Source organism: Nilaparvata lugens, chromosome 1 (genome assembly GCF_014356525.2).
Source record: "Nilaparvata lugens isolate BPH chromosome 1, ASM1435652v1, whole genome shotgun sequence".
Classification (NCBI taxonomy): Eukaryota; Metazoa; Arthropoda; class Insecta; order Hemiptera; family Delphacidae; genus Nilaparvata; species Nilaparvata lugens.
Genome location: NC_052504.1, coordinates 94,375,253 through 94,402,154, shown reverse-complemented (window position 1 = coordinate 94,402,154; position 26,902 = coordinate 94,375,253). Strand labels below are relative to the sequence as shown.

Sequence of the window (26,902 nt, the reverse complement as noted above, 5' to 3'; positions counted from 1 at the left end):
TCAGCAATTGTTTTGAATTTGAAATTCATTGAGGCAATAACTCTTCATAAATTATGTTCCTTTCCATCATTCACTCATTAATATGTAGGCTAGAACATCAATACTGCATAACACATTTCAATATATGAAGGTCACATCATTAAAAATTAAATCATTTTAATTCCAGCCAGCCCATCCACGATTCATAACAATTAACAATTTTCAATAAATGAAAGTATCTTGAAAATGTTATTCAGTCTTTCAAAGTAGCATAACTGCAAGAGAATTGGAACTAGATTGGGTCTATTTAACATTTTTGTAGTTCCCCTAATAATTCACGAGCATCATTAACAATTAAATCATTTTAATTCCAGCCTGCACATCCAGGATTCATAACAACTCTCAATAAATAAAATTATCTTGAAAATGTTATTCAGTGTTTGGAAGTGTCTCGAGAAAAATTGAAACTACCTAGTTTTTCCCATATACAGCACTATGATAATTTCAAGATTATTTGTAATATACCCTATATGACAAAATATTATGAAAACGCATGTCATAAACAATCTTGAAGCTTGCAGAAGTTCTGTTAGCCGCTCAGATAAGTTATCAACCAAATCTTAAACAATGTGAGATCCAATTTATGCAATCGATTGCAACCCCCTTCAAAACTGACCAATATATCACAACTCTCCCCTGATTAGAATACTGCATTTGCAACCAGATACCAAACTTCGTCCACTTGGAATTGATGAGCTTATCAAGCTTGCAACGAACTTAAGCAAGACACAACACACATTCGTCATAACTTATCCCTATCGGGTATTGAAGCATAAGCTGTAAACAGAGTAACTGATAAGCATATTGCGAATCGAGTTTATTGCATAAATCTTTTCATTTGACATGTTTTTGAAAGAGGGTCGACATATTATTGATTTATTCAGATCCTATTCCAAAAGAGTATAGGACTTTCTTTGAGAAATCTGATGTATCTGTATCTCAATATTGTTTTAAGAAATGGGAATAAATTTTCTCCAGTTTCTGGTTTTTTCTCCTTCCTCCTCACTGCCGTTCTCCTTACTTAGGCTACTCACTTCATTTTCCCCGCGTTTGGTGACTACTTCCAAATCAATAACCTTTTTTTTCAATTTAATCCCAACCAACTTCTCTTATATTATTCCACAACAATCCTTCACAATTGATTCTAAATCAATAACTTGTTAATAATCATTGTAAATGTCCATTCTCAGATGGATTGTCCCATCTATTAGTATCGTAGTGATTGTTCTCTATTAGACAATTATTGGAGGCTGATTATGATACCCACATATGACCATGTCTTCTTTTATCGACTTGGTCACTTCTATCAAATGAACATTTTCAAACGCTGCTTTCTCAAAATGCAAAAAAGTGACTGGTCACTATGACCAAGTTACTTTTTTTGCAGTACGCCGACGATATACGGTAGAATAATTCCTAATTAATAAGTTATCAGTGAATGTTTTCGGTAAATTGAGAACATTATTCCCATGAGTTTTTATGGATCTTTTCATACTCGCTCGGCCAGGCTGAGTGAGAATATTTTCATTAGAACCCATGAGGATTATATTCTTACTGTACCAGTCATTGATTCAGATACTGTTATGTGTGGGAATTTGCCTTAATGCCTTAAATATCATAGGTTGCATAGAATTATTACCGTCATCAACATAATGTAGGCTACTCCTTTATTATCGACGTATGTGTATCATGCTTTATCTCATTAGATATGATATATATAATAGAATCATGTTGGATAACCTTGAAATAGTCTTGTTCCCTGAAATTTCAATGTATGTAGAAATTGAGATGGCAATTCCACATAGTGTACATTTTATGTGAAGGTAATGACCTATGTCAGACTATTATGAAAGTGACAATTTATTATTTATGATGTCAACAAATAATTTGATAGAGAGATAACCCCAATTGACTCTACATCCTAATCCAATGCAGTCAACTCTTATTAAATGACCGTAAATTATCAAAATTATTATCTTGAAAAAAAATTTTTTTTGTCGAATATCAGTAATGTTTCGACTGTATCATGTAGCTGAGTCTTATGGTAGTTTATATCAGATAATTTTTGTATCAAGAGTTGTAATATTGCATAATCAAGTTTGAATACGGTATTTCATAAAATGACGAATTTCATTATTGGAAAAATGTATTGAAGAATTGCGGACTCACAGTGTGAATTCAATTTCTTGTATTAGTTCTTGAATACAATTTGAGTTGTGATTTCGGATGTGAGATGAATTGAGAGAATGTGGAAACTTAGAAGCTTTAAACCAGCTTAGAATAAGAGTTAACTTTCAGTACATGGAGTAGGCCTTACAACAGTAGAGTCAATAATTTATCAATACAGTAAATTAGGTTTCTCAACCTCGATCCGTCCAAGACTTCCTTAAATTAATTAAAATAAAGGTGATGGTTTCTTAATCCATTCCGAGCTGCTATGTATTAACACACTTTTTTATGTATTTAAACACGACATGCAGTCAATTATAATTGCAAATATAATAGCTAAATAATGGGATACACCCTAATAGTTTCATCTGATACCCATACTCCATCAATTATCAGATAATTGACTTTTTGAAAAAAATTGTTTTGTCGAATATCAGTAATGTTTCGACTGTATCATGCAGCAGAGTCTTATGATAATTATATCAGATAATTTTTGTATCAAGAGTTGTAATATTGCATAATCAAGTTTGAATATTTCATAAAATGACGAATTTCATTATTGATCAATTGCGGAATCACAGTGTGAATTTAATTTCCTGTATTAGTTCTTGAATACAATTTGAGTTGTGAGAGAAATATTTCGGATGTGAGATGAATTGAGTAAATGTGGAAACTTAGAAGCTTTAAACCAGCTTAGAATAAGAGTCAACTTTCAGTACATGGAGTAGGCCTTACAACAGTAGAGTCAATAATTTATCAATACAGTAAATTAGGTTTCTCAACCTCGATCCGTCCAAGACTTCCTTAAATTAAGTGGAATAAAGGTGATGGTTTCATGATTCATTCTGAGCTGCTATGTATTAACACACTTTTTTATGTATTTAAACACGACATGCAGTCAATTATAATTGCAAATATAATAGCTAAATAATAGGATACACCCTAATGGTTTCATCTGATACCCATACTCCATCAATTATCAGATAATTGACTTTTTGGAATAAGTTGTTCAGAGACTATGCAAATTATTCATCACAAACAATGTAATGGATTTATCAATAGTAATAAAGAAAATGGTTGGTACTGTAACTTAAATGAAGATTGAGAAGTACAAATGGATCTTTTAGAAGTATCTGAATACAATTGAATCTCTTTGAATGAATTCAATTAAACAGCTATAGATATTTCATTCTTCTCATCAATGAAATATTATTTCTTGACAAAAAAATTATGATAAATAAGGCTAGCCTACTATTTTCACCAAGAATTGCAGTGAACTCATTGTAGAATATAAAAAAAATATCACTTTAAATACATCAAATTTATACCTATGCATTGCAGTTTTTGATAGAGTCCATCATTCATTGAAAATTATGTTTTTTTTGTATTTCAAGATCAACCTGACCATTGTATGTTTTTTCCACTTAAAATACATCAAATTTATACCTTACCTATGCATTGCAGTTTTTGATAGAGTCCAACATTCATTGAAAATTATGTTTTTCTTTTTTTTGTATTTCAAGATCAACCTGACCATTGTATGTTTTTTTCCAGGGATCATCATGGTGGGAAACGACATATCAGTACTTTTTATAACAATATTATTAAGTTACTACGCAGGCAGAGGGCACAGACCCAGATGGGTGGCCATGGGCATCTACACTGTCGTAGTCTTTTGCCTCATGAATGCCCTGCCGCATCTACTCTATGGACCCGGGGAGGACGCTCTCCTATTGACCAAAGAGTACGGCAGCAAATCGAACATGAGTGTCAGCGTATTTGGTGAGTGATAATTCTGTAATATTGATATATTCAAATAGTTCACAGAATGGTGACATAGACATACAATGTCATATCCGGATTCGAAATACCATAATCATCACAGTTTGTCATTAACACTGGAATGTTGCATTTTTATAAATGAATAAAATTTAAAATTTTACAAATACAGAAACATAATTGAAGCTATGGATGAGTTGACAAATCGAAAAGGATGAAAATAATAACTAGTTTGTTATTATTTGTTGTAACTTGTTTGTTATTATAATAATAACTAGTTTGTTCATTTATTGTAAAATATCTGACTGCTAGTCGTTTTTTCTAAAAGCAAAAAGTAACTAGTTTGTCTTGTACGTCAATGCTATCTTCACTTCTCTGTTTCCATTCTAAAATGATTTCTCCACTTCGGTATATCCGTTGGGGGTTTCTTTGCTGAGCACCGTTTTCATAAAAAACCTTCCATATTTTCTTAGTAAAATGAATGTAGAGCTTGTAAGAAATTTGAGTTTTCTTCTAGAACATTTTATAAATAATATAACTAAATGACTTTATAAATCAAAACATGTAGGTAGTGAGAAATACAATAAAGTTTAAAGAGGGTGCTTTGATTTTTTCAATCTTACATAAATACGAGTGAGTAGCCCTCACTGAGAAAGTGTATAAATTCAAAACTCAATACAGAAATATGATATAAGCTACAGAGTAGTTGGAAAATTGAAAAGAATAACAACAATAACTCATCAAGCTTATACACCTGGGGCCTGTTTCATAAAAATTGGGCCTGTTTCATAAAAGTTACAAGTCCTGTAATACAGGAGAATCACCATTCCAATTACATGTTCAATATAGCCGATAAAATCAGCTGTTCCTGTATTACAGGACTTCTAAGTTTTTATGAAACAGGCCCCTGGTCTCTATATTGAATTTTTCTGGTTCCATACTAGAATACCCCACTTAATATCCTTCGCAAGTTCCTACGTGAATATCATAATAGACTCTTCCTGAATTTTCCAAGTAACAGTAATGAAACAAACACTAAGTAATTTCTTTTACAAGTAACATATGGAAGAAATATGTTATTGAATTGATAGCAATAATACTGAATTTTTGTTTGATGAATTCGATTTCTTTCCAAGTGACATAGATTGTACATAATACAAGTGACAACTATATTGGAAATGAAAAATATATTAAAATGAAAAATATATTAAAATGAAAAATATATTGAAATGAAAAATATGATATTGGTTTGATAGCAATAATTCTAGAATTTTGTTTGATGAATTCCAATCTCCCTAATCAACACAATTCATTGTAAAAAATGAAAGAAATATTATCAAGCATTGATAGCAATTAACATGGAGTTGAGATTAATAATTGTTATATGATTAAACAGGAATGTTTTTGATATTTGAACAGAGAAAGAAAACCGCAGAACACTGTGCCAGAGTGAGGCAGGTGATGTGGACTGCAGCAATGGAAGTATGGCTCCGGCGGTCATTCTGTTCATCGCTCAACTAATTTCTGGAGTGGGAGGCTCTCTGTACTTCACCTTGGGTGTGTCATACATGGATGACAACATCAAAAAATCTAAAACACCTGCTCTTATAAGTGAGTGAATATCAATCGGTTGCCTCTTTCATTTCTGTTTGTATATTTATTCATTGGTAAAGATAAAATATACATTAGGATGGTACTTATTAATTCTTCAATGTTGTTTTCCATCACGAACTGCTTACTATTGAATCAATTTTTTGTTTTCAAATAGAATGACTAGCAGAGGCAGTCTGGCCAGGTCGGCTGGTGGGGATCCCCGAGGGCCCCGAGGCCAAGGACCCCGAAGGGGGCCCCCAAAATGTAAGGCCTGCGTTTGCAAATTCACTTGGACTTTATATGTTTTTTCGTAGTAAGAAGGTAAAGGGATATTCAATCCTGAACAACCAAACCAAAACAAAGGTTCTTGTGCGCGCGCATAAACCATGAAATGTGTTTTTTTATCAACAAACCTATTTCAATTTTCGTTACTCCCAATTGCAAATTCAAAAAAAAACCTATTTTCTCATAAAAATTACCTATAAATATTTTTTAATATTAAGCTACCAAATGCCACTAATTTTCAGACATATTATATACTCCAAAACGGTGTAAAAATCAGTTTATTAGGCATCAATTTATACAAAATTTTCCGGGGGAGGGAACCCGGACCCTCACTCTTCTTGCTGGGGGTTATTCGATACCCCCTGACCCCCTGATGGGAGGCCCCGTAATCAGCCATAGTCGAGGGCCCCCAGCTGAGCCAGGCCGCCCCTGACGACTAGCAGACAAATCTCCTCAATGAATGAATTTATTCACTTACTGTGACAACGAGATCTTTCGGCAAGTCAGTCATCTTTATGGTTGTAGGCTACTCATAGACAAGTAGTTTTAATTCCTGGAGAGACAAGAAGAAATTTTACATGGGTAACGTTCTTTTGATAGATGAATGATTTAGAGCTGTAGTAGAGGGAGATAGGTATCTATTCCATTGTTGGTTGAAACTTGTCTACAGTATAAGATATAATATACTGTTATAAGTTAGAACAGACAAGAGTCTAAACCTTGAATGAAAAAAGAAGACTAGTCTACAGTATAATCTGTTCATTATTCATATTTTCAATGTATTATCAATATGTCTCCCACCTGTATTAAGTCTTAAGTTTTTAAAGTCCAATCAAATCAAACTTTATTCCATTTATTTGATAAAAATTACATTTTGATAAAAATAATATTACCTATATTAATAATAATATTATTTATTTTTTTGATAAAAATTACATTTTTTTCAATACTATCTATTGCTAGATTCCAAACCTTATATATTTACAGATTCAAAATTATAATATGTTAATAATTATATTAAAATATGAGGAAACGGCCAACATAAATACTGATGTGTCTGTGTGTTTAGACATATCTCTTAGATTAAATCAAGAGTTGTATTAAATCTCTGAAGATTGAACATAATTCTTAAATATTAAAAAAAAAAACAATTCAAGTGAGTGGTTCTGACTCTGATTAATGTATTTGATGCAGTTTATTTAGTTGGTTTTTTGATACTGATAAACTTTTTTCAGGCTTTTCATATTTCTTGAGGATGCTGGGCCCAGCTATTGGATATTCGCTGGCCTCATTCTGCCTGAAGATATATGTGTCACCATCTCTCCATCCAACAATAACCACATCGGATCCAAGGTGGCTTGGAGCATGGTGGCTAGGTAAGAATTGTAGCCTACCTAAAACTGTGTATAATACCATATGTAATCACAAGTAATAAATAATTGAAATGAAAGAATAGTAGTACCTTTATAAGAGGAAAATTATAGTAAGGTGTGTGATAAATAATAATTACATACTGGTTATGCTTATGATAATGTTGGGTAATACCATAGATAAACAATAGCGTAAGTATTTATTTATTTAGCGTATGGCAGTATACACAACACATTTATGATTACAAAATTCGAAAAAAGAAAACAATAGAAAATTCATATATAAAACGAATAAAAATATCTTAGTCACTTTTGACCTGGAAATTAGAGGCATGCTTCCAGGGTATTTAAGTAGGCTATTGATGCTGGTTTAGCCACCAGGAAATCTTCACGTGCACCCGTGTATGCTGATCTGGGACACTCCTCCACTATGTGTCTCACAGTCTGGACTGCTCCACACTCACAGAAAGGGGAGTCATAGCGTAAGTAGATATCCCATGATATAAGACATTTATGTCGCAACTTATACTTACGCTATTGTTTCTCTATGGTAATACCTACTCACAATCATACAAGCCTTAATGAGCACTTATGGTGCATTTGTATGAACCTCTTGTGAATCTATGAAATATGAAAAAAGTACTTTTATATTCATACATGAAAGTCGGAGTCCGGCTCATGGAAATTCAATGGTAGAATTCTGGAAAAATAACAAAGTTTTTCACATGTCTAGTATGTGGACAGCTTTTTGATTCTCTTCATTTTAGGAATTCTGAATTTAACTTTCAGAAGGTCTAAGGAGTAAATTTTAGTGAAAAAGGTCTCTCCTAGGATAGAAAAGGTCCAAAAAAGGACTAAAAAAGTCTGCCCAGGATAATATTATTATAAGGACTGGAATGCAAATGTAAAATATGCTATTAGCAATAATAATCACTTTCCATGAATTAAAACATGTGAACTCTACATATTCAAAAATCAATAACTTGTTAAGATTATTAACTAGTAGTTCTGTTAACAGTAGACCTCACGTAGTATTCTCATCCACAAGTACCTGATTGAAACTATAGACGTTATGGAAATACAGCAATAAACTGGCTTCTCCACACATCTGTGTAATCACTTGTCAGCTGATTTATGATGAATAATTCTATAGTCTGATTTTTACTCTTATATTGGCGTATAAAGGAGGCTCCTTCTTCCTTTTCAATTATCCTTGAAATGCAAAATTTCCAAAAACCTTGTATGTACGTCGACGCGCAATTAAAAAAGAAACATACCTGTCAAATTTCATGAAAATCTATTACCGCGTTTCGCCGTAAATGCGCAACATAAAAACATTTAAACTTGGAAATGTTTGAGGAATGCCAAACCGTCGACTTGAATCTTAGACCTCACTTCGCTCGGTCAATTATTACAAAATGTATGAAATTGTTGACATATATTATAATGTAGCCTTAAATTTCCCTACTCAAAACACATTCTGTATTAATAGGTACCGTACGTCTTTGTCCATATGACATCACCTCTATTGCTATCTTTACAAAATTTTCTATGTCTTTATGTACAATTTATACAACTAATTATAATGCATTCAATAAACAAGAATTTAATCAACTGACATTATTTGACAAATTATCAGACTGTCTTTCCAAATGAATATCATCATAGAGAAACAATAGCATAAGTAGATATCCCATGGTATAGGGCGATTATGTCGCAGCTTTTACTGTTATCTCAAGCCGATAACTGTAGATTATTGTCGATATTTACTGTTTTGACCGGGTAAAAGTGTATGAACAGCACAATATGAGAGACTACCAGCATCATAAAGCTTCACGGGAAAGAAATACATGAACTATCGGCTTGAGATAACAGTAAAAGTTGCGACATAAACGCCCTATACCATGGGATATCTACTTATGCTATTGCTTCTCTATGGTATCATGGAGCTTAGTATAAGGCCTTGCAATCCTTACGGTATAGCAAATCTTGTCATGAGAGATAATTTATAAATGGTTCAGTAACAATGGAAACCTTGAAACTGAGGCGGCCCTGAAATTGAAGACTTCTCATGAAGATGCTGCAATTTCAAGCTTTTTCTTGTGACTGAACCATTATAAATGGTGTTCATTACTTTTCTTGTGACTAAACTATTCACATAGGTACCTTCGCTTTACATGAGATGAGCTCTTTCCTAAATTAACAAATATGCTACAGATATTTCCATATTTTTGCAGGTTGGTTAGTGCTTGCAGCAATGTTGTTTGTGGCAGCAAGTTTTCTGGCATTGTTTCCCAAAACTCTGCCCCGCGCAGCCGCAAGACGAGCTCTGGCACTTGATCGGTTGAAAAATGGAGAGCCTGGAGGGGATGTAAAAATTGAAAGTGAAATGCCAACTTCTTTCAAAGGTAAATTTCCAGAGAAATTATATCAATGAACTATCTGAATTATATATACAATCTAGTGTCCGACCGTTAGTGATGAATTTCTGTCATCCTGTATCCTGATCGTTTTTTCTTCTGCTAGGACAGATCATCCAAATAATTATGAATCATTACACGTCAATAAATAATTTATTCAAAGTAGTATACACTGCCGGGGGGCAAAGAGTGTACGTGCACTGAATTCACTGGGTTTTGAGGGTCCCAACTATTGATTTCGCGAATAAATTATTCATTTGTAAAAGATGCAATAGCTTTAAAAATGAATTCTAGCTTAGTTCAACTATATACGTTTGAATATTGACAGATTTTTCAGCAATAGTTGAATGGATGTAATAATATGAAATAATAAACACAGAGAGTGGTTCGCTCACAAAACTAGAAAAAAATATAGGAATTCAATTTATATGTGAAAGAGTTATGGGGTAAGACTTAAAAAAATTTAAATTCATATATTTTTTCTAGTTCTGTGAACCACTCTCTGTGTTTATTATTTCATATTATTATATCCATTCAACTATTGCTAAAAAATTGAAAAGCACAAGCAACAATGCAAATCTTAGCTTTAAAATATGAAATTAAGCCTCGTATGATCCATCCTTTTAAAATCCGACTGTGAAATGGAATTAAATTGTAAGATGATTAAAAATATATGTTGTCAGCTCCTCATAATTCATGAGAATTTATGTACATATATTGCCAGTTAAAATAATGATGTATACTATAATAATTATGTTTCATATGTAGGCCTACATAGTTAAAATAGTATATTTGGAACTGACAATATATCTTTCATTCCACCTCAATATAGAAAAATTCCACAACATATTCAAATTCAAATTCAAATTATTTATTCCACACTCATAAATACATATACGTACATGAATCAAACAAAGCTCAACATGACAATACAATACAACCAAAGTGTAATAATAATAAACGGTAAGTGAAAAAACCACTGGCATAAGATGACTCTTGTTCGCCAGTGGGAGTAGGAGATGAAATTATAATACGCTTAACCTGATTTAAATTAATTTAGCACAGAAGCAAATATTTTTACAGAATAGTAAATTCTGAAACGAGGAATCGAAACAGAATTCACAACAAAAAAATTAAAAAATTCTCTCGAGTATCTTAATATACTATATAACTATGGTACTCTCTTATTCATATAGTGATCCATAAATACAGTGTAACAGGGTATATAACACGCATTTCATGGTAAATGGGAAGAGGGAAAATCATAATATTCTTATAAAAACAAAAAAATTCACAAAATATTAAATTGAAAATAAAAATATATTTCCTATAAATATAATTTCCTAGTGTGAATTTTACAACAGTTCTGTTTCTGTTTCAGACTTGATAGTAACTTTCAAACGAGTGATGAGGAATAAAACTCTAACATGCAATAATCTTGCAAGTATATTCTATTTTATGGGCTACACTCCATATTGGATATTTCTACCCAAATACATTGAAACAATGTACAAGCAGTCAGCATCTTTCGCTAGTTTGATAACAGGTAAGGCAATAAAATACAATATTATAATTTATTTCTCTTAATCTTTCAATCTATGATCTTGGTGAACATAATTCTCTAATCCTGATAAATATATAATTTTTTATCAATCAATAATTAATGCCTCACATTACTTTGGATGTTTCAATATTATTTCAAGGAAAATAAAATTGATATTTCAAATCAAATTTTATTCTCTGCAAAAAAGACTAGTTAATGAAGTTCAAAAACTTCAGAAAGGACTAACATAATGTCATCATTATTTGAGAAGACTAGGTCTTAAAGGGTTGAATCTACTCAGAATAATATAGTTCCTCGTGAAACACTGACATTTTTCTTTTGATGAATAACAATTATCATTTTATCTTTCAATGTTATTTGCATTGTGAATAAATAAATAAATAGAAATAAATACCGTATGCTAGCTTTTACTAGTAGGTAGGTACTTCTTATTCTCATCTTATTATTTTCAGAAAAACCATCTGCCAAAATATAATAATATTATTCTGTAGTTGATAAATTTTATCAAATTACCGTATTCAACTGTATATGAAGCTTGAAATTCATTTGTCTCGTCAACACTTTTCATTATCATAATTATTATAAGAGCATATTATTGCAACAATAATAATAGCTTTATTATGCATACTGTAAACTTACCACTTAAAAAATATTTAGTACAATTTTATTTTTTCAATTGAATATTATTTGATTTAAACTTGAATTGGTAATCTTTCAATGAAAAATTTTAGTAGCCTATTTTTTAATGCACATTTTTCATCATCCAATAGCATTTTTCCAGCAATACTGATAACTTCATTCATTATGCCTACGTTACTGCTTATTTGTAGTACAGTACGTAATATTTATCCATTTTGAAACTCCAGGGTTGTTTATAAAAATATCTTATAATATTCAATCAATTAATACATGAACTATCCTTTTATTAGAACATTTCAACAACTAGTTTCAGCCTACTTTGGTCATTTTCAAGTTTAAATGCAAACTAGTTGTTGAAATGTTTTAAAGTTTTAAATAAAAAGGGTACTTCATGTTTTTATTAATTGATTAAATATTATAAGATATTTTTATAAACAACCCAAATTTTAATAAATGTGCAAAATGTGATTTTTATATTGTTTTATTAATTCCAATAAATTATCTCAAAGAAATAAAGTGTTTTTAATATTTAACCATTTAAAACTTCAGGGTTGATTATTACAATATTTAAATTATTTTTGCAGGTACTGTGGGACTAGTATTCTCAGCTATTGGCATATTAGTTAGCGGTGTAGTAATTACAAGACTGAAACCCAGCGCCAGGTGTATGGCAGCGTGGAATGTCCTGGTAGGAGTCATTTCCATCCTCGGAATTACGTCCTACGTTTTCTTGGGATGTCCAGCCAACGACAATCATCTCGATATCCTTGCAAATGGCGAGTAAGTTTATATCAAGTCAATAATCATAGCAGGTCTATTGCACCTCTTCACAAGGAATGGTAACCAATAGAGAATAGTGGGTACTAAAGTTTATATCAAGTCAATAATCATAGCAGGTTCACCTGTGTGTCTATTGCGCCTCTTCACAAGGAATGGTAACCAATAGTTGGATACTAACTTGAAGAGACTTGAAATGTTGTCAAAAATCCACTTTTTATTTGAATAAAATTAATTTTTTACAGGAGCATGCTTTCGTGTGTGCTCACACATCATCAGCTGTGAGTTACTGTTCCTGTAATATATTAATTTTTATTCAAAGTGGATTTTTGACAACATTTCAAGTCTCTTCAATTATGGAAAAGTTCCACAACATCAACATTCACGCTATAAACTTGGGTACTAACATATTTTGTGCATTTTTTTCACTTTTTGTGTAGTTGAGAAGTTAATATTGTTGTAATTATTCATATTGAATGAAAAAGACTAAGAAATTGTCAAAAAACGAAAGAACTATGTTGATTATGTGATCAACAAATTCAACAAGTGTATTTGATCCCTCAGTCATCAAAATAATTATATAGAAAATTTAATTATAAAATAAGAGCTGGAAAATTGAAAAAATGGAAGAATTATGTTGATTGTGTGATGAAACAAGTATGAGGAATAATATTTTGAAAACAAACATCTATAACCCATAGGATTATCATCTAACATCTATCCCTATACTGGAGCATATTTTTACAACAAATGCATCAATGAATATGATCCCTCAATCATCAAAATAAATAGAAAATGGAATTATAAAATGAGAAATGGAAAATTAAAAATAAATAAATTCTTCTAAACCAGAATCATCCTCAATTTGAGAATAGACTCTCTCTGAATTCTTTTAAAGCAGCTTATGATGAGTCATAACATTATATAAGCAATTAACAAGAATGAACGCTCTTATGAAATGTGTCATTCCTTTTTTATTTATAGGAAGATTCCAAACTCTAATTAATAGCTACCGTCAAGTAGCATGTAGAAAATATAAATTTCTTCATTCCACCTGAATTATTGAGAATCACTCAATCAATACTCATCCAAATTTCATACTGATTCCAAAGAAACCTGTAGCATCAGATAAAACTTTCAGAATAAGATGAAAATGTGAATGATTGAATTTATAATTGTCCAAGTTTATCTAAAATGCGATGGAAAATTTAAAATAATACTGAAATGTCTCAATTTTTTATTTAACACTTATTTTTAAAGAACTGTTTAATATTTTGTGAATGGCTGTACATTTCTATGTGCATTTAATCTGTTATTTTACAGTTTATTGTGCATTATCTGTATTATACAGGATCCCAATATGAGAATGTATCTTTCTTATTCAGCTTTATAATTGTGTAGTTGTTAAAGATTACAATCAAATACAGTATAAGTGAATAATAATAAGAAATTATTAAATGAATGTTCCCACTTGAAAAAATAAGAACAATTTTTTCTAATTTGAATTTCTATAAATGTTTCGAACAGACTGGAACTGGCGATGCCTTGCAATGCAGACTGCCACTGTGATTATGTGAAGTACTCGCCAGTGTGTGCTCCGAACCATCGCACTTACATCTCACCCTGTCATGCTGGCTGTCGAGACAAGACCAGGCTGAAAAATGATACTAAAGGTAATTAAATTGATCATCTATTGAAGACCTACACTTTATTCTAAAGTGCGCAGCACAGTAGTGAGTGTGAGTGAATCAAAATTGATTTAGTTTTTCATGACTAAACAGAAGATAATAATGAAGAAATAGAAGAATAGGAGTACCATTTTAACACCGTTTAACAATTTCAAATGGTTTTGAGGTAATTTTGAGGAATTACTGTGTTTTTCAAGAATAGGAGTGAAAGGCGTTGGAAGGGTTTTATGTTTCTTTCCTTTTTATTGTTGAAAAGTAGCCATTGATATTAATAACTCGATAACTCTTTTGAAGTTGAGACACTTTGATCCAAAGAAAGTATTTGAATAAACTCATTTTCATGGTTGTGGAATATGGAGTGCATCTCACTCCTAGAGGAGCTCCCTCCTCACGTTTTCTCAACCAAAAAAGTGAGTGCATTAATTTGTGCATAATTAGTGTTAGTTTGAGTCAAGTGTCTTGACTTCAACAGAGCTACTTCTACTTTATTTAAGTATTGCTCTACTTATAGAAATAAACTATACCATATTCTCAACTCAAAAAAATTGTGTATTGAAATAGTTATATATTTAATAGTATATCTAGAGTGAAAAGTACGACTTTTTCTCCCTGTTGAAAAAAAGTTTGAAGCCCGAGGCGAAGCCGAGGGCAGCAATTTTCCTGAGAGAGAAAAAGTATTTTTCGCTCGTGATGTACACAACATTTTTCCTCAATCTACATTTTTTTATAGAAACTGCAAATAAAATCATTCTAATAACTTACGTATTGGTGACAATGATTGCTAACAACATAACTTAAATCTAAAACCTAAAAACCGGTCGTCTGATTAGCACTGCCGATTGTGCTATCTATTGGCAAAAGTTGTAACAATTATATCAGCTGAGCAGCTACCAAAAATGGCTGACTCCAGATCACGCGGTTCAGATTTGAATTGCAGATCAAAAATATTTGTTGGCTGGTATTTTGAATGGAATGAAATATTTTTAAAATTGTATAAATTTTTATCGTCTACTAATATTAAGAATATAATAATTATCATACAAACATATATTTCATGAGTTAATCAAATTTCTGGTTGTGGTATTGAATTCAGTTGACTCAATGACAGACAACTCTATTATGCTTTCTCACCTGAGCTTAGACCTTCTAACCTATTACAATGTAAGTTTCAAAATAGAGATGCTCCCCATGTTATTTAAATTGAGTCACTTTTACTCCCTAGGGAGTTTTTCTGTTTTTTACTACCGAGAGCGAAAAAGTGACACTTTAGTATTAGGTTTTAGGGAGTAAAGTAAGTACTTTAGACAGTAGGTGGAGGAAAAATTAAATGTTTAAAACACTACCGGTACATAATTAGTGCAGAGCTTTTATTCATGAGGACAATCTAAATAATCTGAATTCAAAATTATTCAATATTTCCAACTCACAATAAGTTTAACTACATATTTATTGGCGCAAAACTTTTATTTATGAGTCATCAGGACTTTTCAAATAATGTGAATTAGGAAACACCACAGCTTGAGACAATAATGTCTCTTATTGATAGTCGTATTGTTTAACTCCTTATACAGTACTTCCTTGTTGATATTAGCATGAGGTTCAGAGTGTACTCTCATTACTTTATAATTCAGCTCGGTAACAAAAATTTGTAGCGAAAATCCATCATCATTCAAGTGAAAAGTTTTTTCTCACAATATATTATGCCAAAAATTGTTGTATTATTTAATTACATTAGTCATGGTTATTATTCATCACCATTATCTCAGTTTCTGTTTTTAATAAATATGAGAGTTCTGATATTTTTTTCATGATACAATACATATTCATCAATACATTCATTACTATATTCCTACTACATAAGAGATTCATTAATGAAATTGATTATTGAATTCTAGTATAAAATTATTGTATTTGTGAAGCTAGGCTCTATTTGATTTCTGTATACCGTATGTATTTATGAGTGTGAAATAAATTTGAATTTGAATTAGTTCTTGATAAGGGAGTCCCACAGCATCAAAGAGCAAGTGCAGGTATTGCAATAAAGGCAGTTCGGTACTCTTTTTTCATTCAAATTGGATAATCGTTTTCAATATAATTGTTAAGATCATCATAAGAGTGAGAAAAAGTGGCAACTGAAATTTTTAAGCGGTCTAATAAGCGAGTTATGGGTTGTTGAAAGTGCTAACTCCGTTTTCTTACCAGATCATAAACGGTTTCGAATTTTCCATTGGATTTTTTTTATTACATTCAGTATATCATTGGCTTTGTTCTGATATGGATTTTACGCGATTTATGCCAAAATAGACAAGTTATCGAATTTACAAAAAAATTACTTTTTTTATTCATGAACGATATGGGGAATAAAATGTTTTAGTTTGGAAGGATAATTTTTTTGAATTTTTAAGAGAAGTTTTGTTAATATAGTCGAAACCGTTTTTGATCTGGAAAGAAAACTGAGTTAGCACTTCAACAACCCATTCAACGCTTATTAGACCATTTAAAATTTTCAGTTGCAACTTTTTCTCACACTTATAATGATCTTGACAATTATATTGGAAACGATTATCTAATTTATCTAAACTGCCTTGAAATGGATAATAAATGCAATATAATTTAGACGTTATATAAAAAGATTGTGAACTAAAGAATAATATCGGTTAGGCTTAAAATTGAGAAAAATTATCAAACGGAATTTGATTTTTGGTATATATACTCCAGTTGGAAGTTCATTATTCATTTCACATGATTTTATTCAATCAGTTATATTATCAATAATTCAATGTTACAGATGTACACAAACTGTTCTTGCGTACCACTACATCAAGAAGACAATTTCATGCTGACGAGCTCCTATGGTAACTATTCGTCAGCCAAACCAGAGTCAGCGTCAATGTTCGGCTCAGTGGTTGCTGGTCCCTGTCCCATTGATTGCTCCACTCAATTCTACATGTTCCTCGCCGTCTGCTGCATCATCAAGTTTAGCAGTGCTACAGGACGAGTATCAAACTTCCTTGTTTCTGTCAGGTATGCTAGTTTCAATATTAATTTATTAGTAGGTATTTAACAATATTAAAGTTCAGAGTAAGTTCAATCGGTTTCCAAAGAATCAAGATCATACTTTTACTTGCAAGGATGAGAGTATCATTAACTTACTCTTGCTAAAAAATGAATGAATAAATATAAAAAACTCTCATCAAACAATCTTATCCTGATCAAAAAGTGATTCATTGTCTTGTATACTACTGTTATCCTGAGAGTTGTGTCGGGAACTTGTATCTGAATACCTAAAAATTATCACCTCATTATATTGCAATGTATGCTCTATAAACATTATTTTGGCAGTATTTTATAATAATTTGTGATGAGATAAAGAGCAAGGACATTGAGCAATCCTCATCATAAATACAGTAGGCCTATCATTGTATTTTGGCAAAATATACCTATATTATGCCTGTCTCATTCAGATTGGGCTGGATGTTATTCTATTTGATGTAATTTTTTCTATTGTTTTTCAGATGTGTCGATGAGAAGGATAAGCCAGTGGCAATAGCTATTGGAATGACTCTAGTCAGTTTATTTTCATTCATTCCATCCCCAATCCTCTACGGATATCTTATTGGTTAGTAACTTAGGATTGATTCATTACAATTTTCGATTAATTCATATCTGAATAAGATGAGAAATCACAACAAAGATTATAAAAAATTCTAGTGAATTTCATTCTTCTCGATTTAGACTAAGTTACTGCATACAAGTCATGTGATCAAGTTTTGGATTTTCAAAAGTTATGTCGTATGATTTATTATTCAAGGAAACAAATATTCAAAAGTCTATAATTTTCTCACTAGAATACTAGTTACATTTTTTAATTGCCAATTTTCCACCGAAGTTTCTCTATTTAAATAATTATATGTAACTTTATGCATTAGTATCTCCAATCATGGAATAGTTCTAGTATTTTTGTTGAGAACTGAATAATGAAATATTTCCATACATTCGTGTATCAATTGAAGTCATGGAAGTTAATCTAATAATTTTGTTTTTATGAATCAAATGAAGCTGGATCCCGTTTCAGTAAAGAATTTCCTTTTTAATTGTATTTTACATTGTAATAAGACAATAATAACTTACTGTATTGGATAGCTATGACACATTAATCAATTCAATTCAATCATTTCTCTTACTGTTTATTTTATTCAAGATCATTAGAAGGATTGTCTTGAACTCAATTATAACATAAAGTAAGAATTTTCTAGAAGAAAAATCTATATCAATATACCTCACTGAAAAAAAACATTTTCCTACAGATACCTTGAAAATTGACCATTTGTGCACTGATTGCAGGCCGCAAAGAATCACTTTTCCGCACTAGTGCGCAAAGTGAGTACTTTGCGTACTCCAGATTTACAGCATGACAACGCAAAAAAGTTAGTATGTTATATGGAGCACCAGTGCAGCAAAATCAAAATTAAGTTGGTAACACTCATAGTGAGGCCCACGTTATAATGGCAGTGGAGAACAGCTTTGCCTTGCCATTATGTGCTTTGATTATAGTCATTTCAATGCTTACATAACATGAACCCCCTTCAAGCAGTCACATAAATTTTCAATTGAATTACTAATCATTATAATTCAATTATTATTATTCAATTTAAAATAAATTAAGGTTTATATTAATAATAAAATTACACAGGAAAACATTTGATGGATTTCAGGGAATTTTACCTATAATTACCCACTTTTCATATTCAATGGTAACTGTAGGAAAAATTTAATGTGAAATACGTGTGCAAAGTTCGTTTGCTGCACTCAAGAAACCATTCCGCCCTCGACTACGGCTCGGGCGTAAACGTTTCTTTCGGTGCAGCAAACTGTCACTTTGCGCACTAGTTGCACAAATAACTAATTTAAAACGTTGTACACAACTACAGTTCGCCGAGTGCATTACTGTATATAGTGAGGTCCATGTTATAATGGCAGTGGAGAAAGATAGGAGATCAACGTTGCCGATGTTCTGTCTTGTATGCCTTCCATAGACGGTAGCTGATACAAGTTTATTAATGTTATATTAATTGTTCATTCTCGTTTAAAATAATCAATTATATTTTATCAAGCAATAAATGATATTTTTCAATAATTTCATAATAAATTTTCATAATTAAGATGAAATATTTTGTTAATTAATTATTAATTTTACATTGTTAAAAGACGATCTGGCAACTGAGCAAAGTGATAAAGAGATAGCGCTACCTACTTTGTTGAATGATAGACAAGGATAGCAACAGCATTGCAAATCAAACACTGCCATTATAACGTGGACCTCACTATATAGTAGTCTCCGACTGCACGTAGTGCATAGACAACTACTCTGTAAAAAAGTAAATTCGTATGGCTTTTGTTGGTGGGGAGTCCCTTGCGGGAAGGTCCCACCGCCTGAATATATAATTTAAGCCGTCAATGGGCCTTACGACTGTCATACTTCAGCCGGGACCGACAATTTAACGTGCCCATCCGATAACTACTCTGTATAGGCCTACCTATGAACTATTTCCCATCGATAATCGTGATTCATTATAAGCAGCACATTTAATGAAAAATAAACAATTTCAAATTTAAAAGCTAAATTAACTTAATACAATTTTCATATTGAACCAATTATTGAAAAATCTTCTTTGTTGACATTCGATGTAGGCACATCGTCAGTTTGTTGAAATAATAGAAACTAATTTTGATTGTATGTTTCTAGATCGGACCTGCTTGATTTGGGGAAAAACCTGCACAGGAACCGGAAACTGCTGGCTCTATAATGGAGAGTCATTACGTTACATATTGAATGTGACTTCGGCTGGTATGTTGGCCCAACAATACAAACTATGTGTATTATTAACCTGGATAACAAAACAATTGATAGTAAAAAATCTCTCTCAAATTTACATAACTCTTTGAACGTTGAAATGAGCAATCTCATTTCAAGGATCAGACATGAATGTTTTGAGCTGATGAGGATTTGGGAACATTATCTATTGAGGCGCTTAAAACTAAATTAATATTCAAATAGAACAAAATAGACACTTACCTATAAAAGCTGGACCGAATACAGCAACCAAATCACCTATAACAACCACATGAACAGCTGGACACTTTATTGTGGTGGGGAAGTAGTCATTCTCACCAAATAGATATAAGCTTTACATTGCATTTTGATACTTTATTGAACTAGTAGTTCTGTGAACAGTTGACCTCACGTAGTATTCTCATCCATAAGTACCTTATTGAAATTTAGACCTTATGGAAATACAGCAATAGATTGGCTTCTCCACACATCTTTGTAATCACTTGTCAGCTGTTTTATGATGTATAAATTCTATAGTCTGATTTTTACTCCAATTGGCGTATGAAGGAGGCTCCTTTTTCCTTTCATATTATCCTTGAAATGCAAAATTTCCAAAAAAACCTTGTATATACGGCGACGCGCAATTAAAAAAGGAAAATACCTGTCAAATTTCATGAAAATCTATTACCTCGTTTCGCCGTAAATGCGCAACATAAGTTATAAACATTAATCATTCAAACATTTTAACATTAAGAAATACCAAATTTTCCAAAAAACTTGTATATACGGCGACGCGCAATTAAAAAAGGAAAATACCTGTCAAATTTCATGAAAATCTATTACCTCGTTTCGCCGTAAATGCGCAACATAAGTTATAAACATTTAATCATTCAAACATTTTAACATTAAGAAATACCAAATTTTCCAAAAAACCTTGTATATACGGCGACGCGCAATTAAAAAAGGAAAATACCTGTCAAATTTCATGAAAATCTATTACCTCGTTTCGCCGTAAATGCGCAACATAAGTTATAAACATTTAATCATTCAAACATTTTAACAAGAGAAATACCAAACCGTCGATTTGAATCTTAAGTTGCGTACATATATATGCGCCGCGAACATGAGCAATTCACTTTTAATCAGCTGAATATATCTGAATTTTTACAGAAACGGTATAAGATATAGATATAAAAAGCTTGGCATCAGCTGATTAAAAGTGAATTGCTCATGTTCGCGGCGCGTATATCTGTACGCACCTTTAGACCTCACTTCGCTCGGTCAATTAAAATGAAACAAAATAGACACTTACATATAAAAACTAGACCAAAATACAGCAACCAAATCACCTATAACAACCAAATTAACAACTGGACACTTTATTATGTTTGGGAAGTAGTCATTCTCACCAAATAGATATAAGTTTTATCATCGCACTTTGATACTTTATTGAAATGTATTATTGCAAAGTTTCTCTTGCATGCGTTTATGGTTCTGGGCGTCTCAATTGTTGTTACAATTTGATTTGATTGAATTTTCTTCCTGGAGACTCTTGAAAGAGTTTAGGAAATCGATCCAACAACATGATCAATAATAGGATCCAAGTTTTGTTTTAGTGAGGAATGGGAATTCAGATAAAAGTTAGACAAATAAGTAGATTATCAATAAAAAATAAATAAAGTTCAATTATGACAAACATACAACTTTAAATAGTTCACTACTAATCACATTTTTAATAAGGATAAAAATCCATATCTTTGAAGTTTTAACGGATTTTACCATAGCCACCTCTAATACAAGGCCCCGGCCTACGATATTGCAACGTCGCAGTGTAGGCCTAGAATCTAATACATGATTGGTGAAGAAGATTTTTAAAAATACCAGCTGATCTTTTTCACCAATCATGTATTAGATTCTAGGCCTACACTGCGACGTTGCAATGTCGTAGGCCGTGGCCTTGTATTAGAGGTGGCTATGATTTTACTCATATTTTGAGAATTGACATTGTATTGTAATTTAGTCAAGCTCTTAGTTTTTATTGAAGTTTTTTAGCATGGTATCTAGAGATTGTATCTTATAGGCTACTTATCAGAACATTACGCCATTTGAAATATTTCAAAATTGAATAAAAAAGACTAAGAAATTGTCAAAAACCACAGATTTATTGATACTTAGAAAGACCGGTTTCGGTTATCACACCATTGTCAATCTCTGATAAATAGAATAAATAAGATTTTTAATAGATTAAAGAAATAAATCTCTGTTTATCAGAGATTGACAATGGTGTAATAACCGAAACTGGTCTTTCTAATAAAAAAGACTAAGGAATTGTCAAAAACCACAGATTTATTGATACTTAGAAAGACCGGTTTCGGTTATTACACCATTGTCAATCTCTGATAAACGGAGATTTATTTCTTTAATCTATTAACAATCTTATTTATTCTATTTATCAGAGATTGACAATGGTGTAATAACCGAAACCGGTCTTTCTAAGTATCAATAAATATGTGGTTTTTGACAATTTCTTAGTCTTTTTCATTCAATATGAATAATTACCACAACATCAACCTCTCAACTACACAAAAATATTTCAAAGTTGTTGATTGATCTTTATGTAGCCTATACGTAATCAGGATATAATGGAAATCTATTATAAACCACTTCATTCACGTGGGCTACTTTTTAAAACAATATAAAAATCTTGAAGTACCCTTCATTTTTTTTAAAAAAACTTTTTTTTCACCCTGACAATGGTGTGATCACCTAATCTAGTTGTTGAACCATTTTGAAGTTTTAAAAAAAAATAAAGGGCACTTCAAGATGTTTTATATTGTTTTTATTAATGTAAATCTATTCTATTCCAGGCTGAATAAAATATTATATTATCTCAATTTATTACTCCATGTTACAGTGTTTGTGACCATTGGAACAATCTTCGATGGAGGAGTATGGTTCTATGTCAAAGATCTCAAAGTTTTCGACAATGATGAGGAAGAGGCCACCAAGTCAGAGAAAGAGAAGTCTTCTAAAATGTGATGAAATTATCCTGAACGTGTAAAATAATATGGACAATGTGGTTTTCTCACAATTTAGATTTAATTGTATCATTGATGTTATTTTTTTATAAAATACAAGTTTTTTAATACAAGTTCTGGTGTTTTATTCATTATTTAATCATTCATAATTACAAAACTTTCAGAAAAGTACCACAGGCTTATAGGCCCAAAACGGTTCCAATTCTAATTATACAACCAGTCCAAATATAGCTAAATTTAGTATGTATTATCTTAATATTGATTACATCTCAGGGTACATTCCATGCTCCAATACAAATTCAGTTGAATTTCTGCTCTCATGATATGCACTCTTCAATTTTCATCTCTCAATGTTCAGGTTGAATAACTATTCAATTACGTATTGAATATCATTTATATATATATTCATTTATATATATAGCTTGTATATATATATATAATATGTACAGTATATTATCAATTCAAATAAATAAAAATATAGTATGTTCCAATACTTCAACAATAGAGGATCATTAATTATATATTATTGTAATATCACCTCTGTAATGTTTGATATGCTGGTAAAGACAGCAAAACATTTATAATAAATTCTTCAATGTTGTTTTCCATCTCGAACTGCTTATTATTAAATCATTTTTTGCTATTAGAAAAAACGACTAGCAGTCAGATATTTTACAATAAATGAATTAATCACTCACTGTGATAACGAGATCTTTCGGCAGGTCCGCCATCTTCTTGGCTGTGACCATCTCGTTGTCACAGTGAGTAATTATTTCATTTATTGTAAAATATCTGAATGCTAGTCGTTTTTTTCTAATAGCAAAAAATGATTTAATATATATATATGCATATGCATACATAGGCCAAAATTAGAAAAAAACATAATTTTACACTTAATATTCCAAATACCAATAGAATTTAGAATGTTCTGGAGCCACTGACACGCATCTTCTCCAGCATCATGGAGGGCCGACAGCCCTCCAGTGTTGTGGACACTCAGATATTAGGTGGTTCATTGATTGGATTTGTCCACATTGGCACAGAGGATCAGATGTGTATCCCCATGCTGTCATCAGCTCAGCACACCTTCCCACCTGCGTCCTGAACCGGTTAAGGCCACACCACTCTCTACGTCTCAGCTGGTTGCCAGGAACAATGTTATTAGGGTCATCCACAAGGCCTTTGTTCCTGACCTCTCCCTGCAACCATCTCAGTCTCCATAACTCCCTTGCACTTCTAATTTCCTCCTGCTCATCAAGTCTCAAGTATCTTCTTGACTTGAGGCGCCTTGGTGGAGGGTTAGCCAAATCTCTAGAGACTGGGAGATCCTCATGAATGTGTTGTAACTGGGAAATGAACTTGTTCTTCTTCTCCAACCTTCTGAGATCTGGAGGCATGATGTTACTAAGCACAGGCAACCACTCAGTCTCTGTTGGTCTCAATGTCCCACTAATCTTCCTCATAGTTTCATTGAAAACTGTATCAATTTTCTCAACATGTCTGCTGCGAGCCCAGACAGAAGAGCAGAACTCCCCTGTACTGTACAGAAGTGCAAGACTTGATGTTCGAAGGGCATTCATGTCACAACCCCAGGTTGTTCCCGCAAGTTTGCTGATGATATTTAGCCTTGTCTTCAGTTTATCTCTCAACCCCTGCAGATGTTGTCGATATGTGAGGGATCTATCAAGTCTGACTCCTAGGTAACGGGGAGCTTCCTGATGATTTAATAATAAGCAGTTCGTGATGGAAAACAGCATTGAAGAATTTATTATAAATGTTGTGCTGTCTTTACCAGCATATCAAACATTACAGAGGTGATATTACAATAATATATAGTTAATGATCCTCTATTGTTGAAGTATTGGAACATACTGTATTTTTATTTATTTGAATTGATAATATACTGTACATATTATATATATACATATATACATGATATTCAATTCGTAATTGAATAGTTATTCAACCTGAACATTTTCTAATAGCAAATAGTGATTTGATAATAAATATTGTTATTCAAATTGGAGAGTATCTAGGTGAAATTGGAAAATGAATCAACTTTTTATGTTACGGTGTTCACTGGCAGATATCGATATTTTAATGTATCACAAATCTCTAGCCTCTACCAAAGACTCTATATTGAGGTCCACGTTATAACGGCAGTGGAGAAAGATAGGAGAAGAACGTTGCCGAACCTCTGTCTTGTCAATACCTTCTATGGACGGTAGCTGATTGATGTAATATTAATTGCCCATTCTCGTTTAAAATAAACAATTATATTCTATTAAGCAATAAATTATATTTTTCAATAATTTCATAATCAATTCACATAATTAAGTTGGAATTTTTAATTAATTATTAATCCAACATTGTTAAAAGATGATCTGGCAACAGAGTAAAGCGAGAAAGAGATAGCGCTATCCGCTTTGTTGAATGATAGACAAGGATAGCAATACCATTGCTAATCAAACACTACCATTATAACGTGGACCTCACTATAGTATCACAAATTAATCTCTAGCCTCTACCAAAGACTCTAGTATCACAAAGTCCCTACCAGAGTGGCTTTCTGGATTATCAATCAAATTGATATGAAATTATTACCTACAGATTCAATTTCTTAAGAAAATTTCAATTGATAATGTATTCTTGCATTCTCATTCCCTTAACTAGAGAATCGATATACATCTGAGATATATATTTATTGACCGAGCGAAGTGAGGTCTAAGATTCAAGTCGACGGTTTGGCATTTCTCTTAATGTTTAAATGTTTATATGTTGCGCATTTACGGCGAAACGCGGTAATAGATTTTCATGAAATTTTACAGGTATGTTCCTTTTTAAATTGCGCGTCGACATATATAGAAGGTTTTTGGAAATTTTGCATTTCAAGGATAGAATAAAAGGAAAAAGGAGCCTCCTTCATACGCCAATATTAGAGTAAAAATCAGACTATAGAATTATTCATCATAAATCAGCTGATAAGTGATTACACAGATGTGTGGAGAAGCCAGTCTATTACTGTATTTCCATAAGGATTATAGTTTCAATCATGTATTTGTGAATGAGAATACTGCGTGAGGTCTACTGTTCACAGAACTAGTAACAGTATATTCTATTGTCTGATTTTTTCTCTAATATTGTCGTATAAGGGAGGCTCCTTTCCTTTTATATTATCTTTGAAATGTAAAATTTCCGAAAACCTTGTATATACGTCGACGCGCAATTAAAAATGGAACATACCTGTCAAATTTCATGAAAATCTATTACCGCGTTTCGCCGTAAATGCGCAACATATAAACATTAAGAGAAATGCCAAACCGTCGACTTGAATCTTAGACCTCACTTCGCTCGGTCTAATATAATTATTTATATTTTCAAATCAAATACTATTAATAATTATTATTCAAAATGATAATAAGTCCGTATCATATTCTGAATCTAGTTTTTTATCAAAATCTATACATCAACAATGCTGTCACGATTATTTATCTAAATCTTAGGAAATAAACCACATTAGATGAATGATAAAGCAAAGAAGTTGGTATTATGTAACAAGGATGGTAACACAGCCTACCATCAATCTCAATGACAATTTGGAAGTGAATGAATAGAAAATTATAGTCGTTAGAATTGAGTATTGGCCTTGAAGACTGCAGTAGCTTATTTAATGGAATGTTCTGAATTGCACGAAAAATGGATGTGCTC

The 26,902-nt window shown here is 31.8% G+C and overlaps 1 protein-coding gene across 1 annotated transcript in view; it reads left to right on the top strand.

The window, feature by feature from the left end:
• LOC111062458 (solute carrier organic anion transporter family member 74D) overlaps positions 1–23,307 on the top strand; it is a 29,047-nt gene extending 5,740 nt beyond the window's left edge. Inside the window, exons 3-13 of the mRNA XM_039419635.1 lie at positions 3,763–3,990; positions 5,407–5,598; positions 7,101–7,241; positions 9,473–9,643; positions 11,037–11,201; positions 12,443–12,638; positions 14,163–14,305; positions 17,110–17,347; positions 17,839–17,942; positions 20,070–20,171; positions 23,071–23,307. Of these exons, the coding sequence (XP_039275569.1) occupies positions 3,763–3,990; positions 5,407–5,598; positions 7,101–7,241; positions 9,473–9,643; positions 11,037–11,201; positions 12,443–12,638; positions 14,163–14,305; positions 17,110–17,347; positions 17,839–17,942; positions 20,070–20,171; positions 23,071–23,195 (1,805 nt within the window). The 3' untranslated portion in view covers positions 23,196–23,307. The remainder of the gene's footprint in view (positions 1–3,762; positions 3,991–5,406; positions 5,599–7,100; positions 7,242–9,472; positions 9,644–11,036; positions 11,202–12,442; positions 12,639–14,162; positions 14,306–17,109; positions 17,348–17,838; positions 17,943–20,069; positions 20,172–23,070) is intronic.
• Positions 23,308–26,902: the final 3,595 nt, after the last annotated feature.